This window comes from Sapajus apella, unplaced genomic scaffold (genome assembly GCF_009761245.1).
Source record: "Sapajus apella isolate SASKATOON/1434 unplaced genomic scaffold, GSC_monkey_1.0 scaffold8, whole genome shotgun sequence".
Lineage (NCBI taxonomy): Eukaryota > Metazoa > Chordata > Mammalia > Primates > Cebidae > Sapajus > Sapajus apella.
The window spans coordinates 13405970-13412149 of NW_022436948.1; the positions used below are offsets into that span (position 1 = coordinate 13405970).

The 6180-nt window shown below is 43.3% G+C and overlaps 1 protein-coding gene across 2 annotated transcripts in view; it reads left to right on the forward strand.

Moving 5' to 3' along the window:
* The window catches only part of URB1 (URB1 ribosome biogenesis homolog), a 74979-nt gene that overhangs the window by 45122 nt on the left and 23677 nt on the right, over positions 1 to 6180 (forward strand). Inside the window, exons 24-27 of one of the 2 annotated variants that reach the window (XM_032277038.1) lie at positions 23 to 209; positions 3186 to 3244; positions 4672 to 4865; positions 6000 to 6110. In XM_032277038.1, coding sequence (XP_032132929.1) covers positions 23 to 209; positions 3186 to 3244; positions 4672 to 4865; positions 6000 to 6110 — 551 coding nt within the window. Of the gene's footprint in view, positions 1 to 19; positions 210 to 3185; positions 3245 to 4671; positions 4866 to 5999; positions 6111 to 6180 lie in introns of both variants that reach the window. The other variant, XM_032277039.1, reaches the window with a different exon arrangement.

Below are 6180 nucleotides of genomic sequence, written 5' to 3' on the forward strand. Positions count from 1 at the left end.
TGACTGTCATCTCCTGCAGCAGGTGGATCGTGGCCGACTCCATTTCATCAGCTCTGGAAGGGTCGGCAGAAGAGCTGTGTGCCTGGAGAAGGACCCTTTTGGAGTCCTGTGTGAAGTGGCTGATCGTGTCTTTCAGTGGTGGCCAGCAAGATGATGACAGTACTCAAGATCAGGAGAAGCAAATGCTGCTTAGATTAAATGAGTTGTTGGTAGGTGTCTTTTCTTAGAGATCTAGATTAAATTTCTGTGGGAAAGAGTATGCTGGACTCTTAGATGCATTTCAAGCCAGGTGCAATGAATATGGCCCTGTAGGAAATGAGAGGGGCTATGTCTGGGGCAGAGGGGCAGATGCCGGGTAAGCCCAGAATTGATGAACCATCTTTTATCAGGAATGGATGTTGGATTTTGTCAAACTTTTTTTTGCATCTAGAGATGTTATATAATGTCTTGTTTTTTGATTAGCCTACTAATAAGATGAATTATATTAACAAATATTTGAATGTTAAACCAACCTTGCATTCCTGGGATAAGCCTGCTTGATTCTAATGTATTATTTTTATATATTGTTTGATTTTTTGTTCAGAATTTTTGCATCTGTTTGCATGAGGGATGTTTGTAATTTTATTTTCCTGTAATGTCTTTGGTCTTAAGGATTGGGTAATGGTGGCCTCATAGAACAAGTTGAGAAGAATTTCACTGGGTAGAAAATTCTAGGTTGATAGTTTTTTCCTCCTTTAAGTATTTCAAACTTGTTGCTTTTCTGTCTTCCGGCCTGCTTTGCTTCCAGTAAGAAACCTGCCTTTCTTACCTTTGTTCCTCTGTGTGTTATGTCTTTTTTTCTCTGACTGATTTTAGGATTTTTTTTTTTTTTTTTTGACATGGTTTAAAGCAGTTTGATAATGATGCAGTTCAGGGTAGTTTTATTCAAGTTTCCTGTACTTTGAGTTCAGTGAGCTGCATGGTCTGTGGGTTTATAGTTTTCACAAAATTTAGAAATATTTGGCCATTGTTCCCCTCCACCCAGTGGGTAGCTTGATGATGGAGTGACAGACTGGGCTCTTTTAGAGGGTTGCCTCCCTCCTTCCCTGCCTTTTCTTTTGAGGTGAGTTTATATATTTTGAAACGTACAGAAATATGTGTATTTCACATATCTGTGTACCCCACATTCCTATCCAAGGAGATTTTCATCATCCCAGAAAGTTTCTTGCGCATCTTTCCAGAATCCCCTTCCCTCCAAAGCAACTACTCTTTTGATTTCTGTCACCCTGAGGTTGTTTTGCCTCTTCAAGACCTTTGTAGACTTGGAACTGTGCAGTATTATCATACAGTGTGTGCACTGTGGTGCGATTCACTTCTTTCAGTTCAGTGATGCTTTCCAGATTATCCATCTGGTGGGAAGGAGTAGTTTCTTAGTTTTAGTTGCTGAGTTGGATTCCACTGTATGATGTCCACCCTCCTCTACCACCCATAAAATTGAGGATTACAGGGTTTTGTGATCATAAGGCTGAAAGACATACTCATTGCAAGTATTAACACTGCAAAAAATAGAGAAGAAAATTTTAAAAAACTCTACCCAGAATCCATCTCATTATGTTTGGTGAATTTCCCTCTAGAGATCTTTTTATATATCTGTGTGTGTGATAAAATTATGTGTAATTTTATATATTAATGGAACATTATGCATGCTATGTATAGCCTGGTCTTTTGTTTGTTTTTAGCATAATACCGTATTTAGAGATTTTTTTGTTCCTACCCAGTGACTGTGGACCTGTCATGACTTTGTTAGTGGTCAGTGGTAGATTGGCAGATGTACCATAACATATTTCACAGTTGTATGATGCTGGACCTGTGAATGGTTTTCTGGTTTTTTGTTATGATACCGAATGCTGTGATGAACATCTTTGCACGGTCCATTTCTGCAAACTTGACCAGTTATGTCTAGCTGCAGGAAATGCTGGAGCAAAGAGAACATGTATTTGAAAATGTGATGAGCCAGGCATGGTGACACGTGCCTGTAGTTCCAGTTTCTCGGGAGGCTGAGGCAGGAGGATTGCTTGAGCCCAGAGGCTCTGAGCTATAGTGCACTATGTTTGTCGGGTTTCTTCACCAAGTTTGGCATCAGTGTGGTGACCTCCTGGAGCAGGAGACTACCAGGTTGCCTAAGGAGGGGTGAACTGGCCCAGGTTGGAAACAGCAGGTCCAAACTCCTATGCTGATCAGGAGTGAATTGTGCCTATGAATAGCCATTGCACTCCAGGCTTAGCAACATAGCAGGACTCAATCTCTTAAAAAAAAAATGTGATGAGTGTGAGATGTGCCTCAGCTGATGATGGGTCCAGCTGCTCCTTGGATCTCCTTGTGACTTGTAGAACTGTGGCCTCCACTGCACAGCTAGCCTGGCGGGAGGCAGCAGCCTGCACACACACAGCCTTTAGCTGGTCTCTCTGGAGCACAGACCTCTTCATGTCATCCAACCCCGTGTCCTGGGGGCTGGGTGAAGGTGTCACACTAGTGGTTTTCATTGACTATTTAATAAAAGGATAATTACAAATCTGTTAGTGCTGTTTGAAATGGTAGACAAAGGAAAAAAATAACGGGACTACTCAAGGAAATTTCCTTTGACTATTTGATAAACATAATTCTGGTGATAAAATGTCAGTGCTACTAGCAGAAATAAGCAAACAATTTTTAAATTAAAAAAAAAAACCCAAAACCTGCGTGCTTTTGTGGATTGTTTGGATGACTGTGTTTTGTATTTATTGAATGACTCTTAAGTGTAATTCCATATTCTGCATTTTAGTTTTTGTTTTAAGATGAATCTTGGCTCTCCTCTCTGCTCCTGTAAGTTTGAGCTATCACATGCTTGTTGAGAATTGTGTAAACAGAAGTAACTGCTCAGTGATTTTTCTCATGTACATTAATAAATTTATATGCCTATATTTAAAAAAAAAAAAAAAAAACGAATTGCACAAAGAGGCCGGAACAGAGGAGCTTCTGGGTAGAATCACAAGCTTTGGAGCAGGAGGGGACATCGGCGCTCCTCTTTTCAACCCTTTGATCCTGGGTTTTACAGAGGAAGAATCAGGCCCACGGAGGCAGTTTCCTTCCTGGAGGCTCTGCAGCTGGGGCCTTTTAGTATTTTGTAGATTGAGATGTTTCATGTGTATTTCTTATTTTATTCATAGCATGCACTTAATGAAGTTGATCCTGGTGATTGGCAGAAATTTGTGAAGATGGGACTCAAGTAAGTTGATTTTATTTTCTTGGTGCCCTTTAGTAAAGGTGTGAATGTCATTCATCATGCACAGCCTCTTTTATAGCTTGTTATAACCATAATCCACGTGGTAGAGCAGATGTCACCTCGTTTTTAGAGATAGACGTTGGAGAAGTTAGATGATTTGCCTCTTGACACACAGAGTGCTTTTGATGATGAGAGAAGCAGTCTTTTTTTTTTTTTTTTTTTAAAGGACTATTTAAGAAATACAGAAATGTGCGGAGAATAACAGTTGCCCCCACATTTAATAAATGCTGGTAGTGTTCTGTGCTTGTCCTGTTTCTCATCCTTCTCTAACCAAAGGTCAACAGGCTTCTGAGGTTCTGCTTTGTCTTGTCAGTATGTTATTTTGTATTTCATACACTGAGTGTTGTTAAACAATATTATGTAGAGTGTTTAACATTTTACATTAATATATCTTTTTTTTTTGGGGGGGGGGGGGACGGAGTTTCGCTCTTGTTACCCAGGCTGGAGTGCAATGGCGCGATCTCGGCTCACCGCAACTTCCGCCTCCTGGGTTCAGGCAATTCTCCTGCCTCAGCCTCCTGAGTAGCTGGGATTACAGGCACGCACCGCCATGCCCAGCTAATGTTTTGTATTTTTAGTAGAGACGGGGTTTCACCATGTTGACCAGGATGGTCTCGATCTCTTGACCTCGTGATCCACCCGCCTCGGCCTCCCAAAGTGCTGGGATTACAGGCTTGAGCCACCGCGCCCGGCCAATATATCATTCTTTATACATGCTTTTGTTAGCTGAGATGTATCTAATTTACCCATGTTGATACTTGTAGATCTAAGTCATTTTTACTGCTGTAGAATATTCGGTCTTCTGACTGTATTCCAGTTTATTTAGCCAGACCTGGTGTTTGAGTCATAAAAAAAATAAATGCACTGCATCCGTCCCTTGTTTTCAGAAGGGCTCCCTGTGTCAGTGGACAGACAGGACTGTGATAGAGCCACATCAGTGGCAGAGCCTAGATGATAGGTGTAGGATATTCGCTGTAAAATTCTCAACGGTGGCTCACACCGGTAATCCCTGCTCTTTAGGAGGCCGAGGTGGGCGGATCACCTGAGGTCAGGAATTCAAGCCCAGTCTGGCCAACATGGGGAAACCCTGTCTCTACCAAAAAATACAAAAATTAGCCAGGCATGGTGGTGCCTGCCTGTAATCCCAGCTATTCGGGAGGCTGAGGCAGGAGAATCACTTGAACCGGGGAGGCGGGGACTGCAGTGAGCCGAGATGGTGCCACTGCACTCCAGCCTGGGCGATAGAATGAATGAGACTCCATCTCAAAAGTAAATAAACAAATGCTGAGAAAAAGAATTTTTATTGTTTCCTGTAAAATAAATTTTTCCCCTTTAGCAAAGCTCTTTTCCCTTTGACTCTCGCGTCCTAGATTTCGGTACCAGGACCACACATTTTTAAAGACGCTCCTCGCTGCCATACGGCTCCTGTACGGCCCAGAAAGCTCCGTGCGTACAAAGCTCATCCAGCTTCCGGTGGTCCACATGATGCTCATGCAGCACTCACTGTTTCTGCCAACTCTACTGAAGTCTGATGGAGAGGAGAGCCCAGACAGCAAAGTAAAAGGTGACCCTCTCACCCCGACCCTTTCATTCCAGATCCAGATTTCATCTCCTGATTTCTTTACACCAGCTGCACTGAAGCTCATCTCCCTTGGGCTCTCGGAACTAAGGAAGCATCACCAAGACAGTCTCGGAATGTTTTAATTCTGTCAAATCCAGGGTCAAGAAATGTCTCTGCTGACTTGTGGTCAAACAGCAAATACAAACCTGCTTCCAAGGCCTTAACTGGCTTACAGAAGTTGTGTTTGAGATCTTAGTGCTGTATCATGGGCTCAGGTTAAAATCTGGGATCAAGGGGCAGTTCGGTGTGGGAAAAAAGTGGGGATGTCTGACCTGAGAGAAATTGATTAGCTGCATGAAATTTCTACTCGGGAAGATTGAAACTTTTTTCAAGGGGAAATGGTTAGAACTTGCCTGTTGACACTTTAGTGCTAAAACACTTCAAAAGCCCAAGTGTAGGCTCCATCCCTAATTGAGTAAATGCTCACTTTAGTGCTCACAGGTCAGATGTCAGAGAAGGTAATCTGAGGGTTCCTGCCCTCCTGAAGCCACGCTCTGTTTAGACAGACAAAATTAACACCCCGGAGTATTAGCAGTCACCACAGGGTCAGACTGTAATCGCTGGTATGGGTAGTAGAACAACTAAAAAGGGTTCCACCCTTTAATTCAGGCAAGAGTAGACAGAGTAGAGGTTTTGGTAGCACAATCATGGGGAGAACATGCCTGGATTAAAAATCTGTATTGGCTTAACATTTGGGAGGGAGAATGAGCAGGGACTGATATTCAGCCTTGTAGGGCCTAGGAAGAAAGGTGATTGTGGAGATGTCTTCATTGAAAAGGTGGGGGCTGAGTGCAGTGGCTCATGCCTGTAATCCCAGCACTTTGAGATGCTAAGGAGGATCTCTTGAGCTAAGGAGTTCAAGACCAGCCTGGGCAACATAGCACGACCCCATCTCAAAAAAAAGAAAGAAAATAACAACAACAGAAATAAGTGGGGAAGGGATTCGGTGAGTCCAAACACCAGTTATTACTCAGAGGAGGAGATTTCAAGCATTTAAATGTTCCCTGGAAGGCTCTCTACTGCTGTACAGTGTGTCCACCCCAGCATGCCGTGTGGTTCAGGGTTGTTTTCTTGCAGAAGTGCTGGTGGACCTGATGTTGACAGTGGTGGAGATGTGCCCCTCTGTCTGTGAGAGCAGCCACTTTGCAGTGCTTCTTGGGGCCTATGGCGCCACTCTCAGCGTCCTAGGTGAGGATGTGAGGGCTGGGTGGTGTGAGGGTGTGAGCAGGGGGAGGGAGTGAGGACCAGGGGGTGTGAG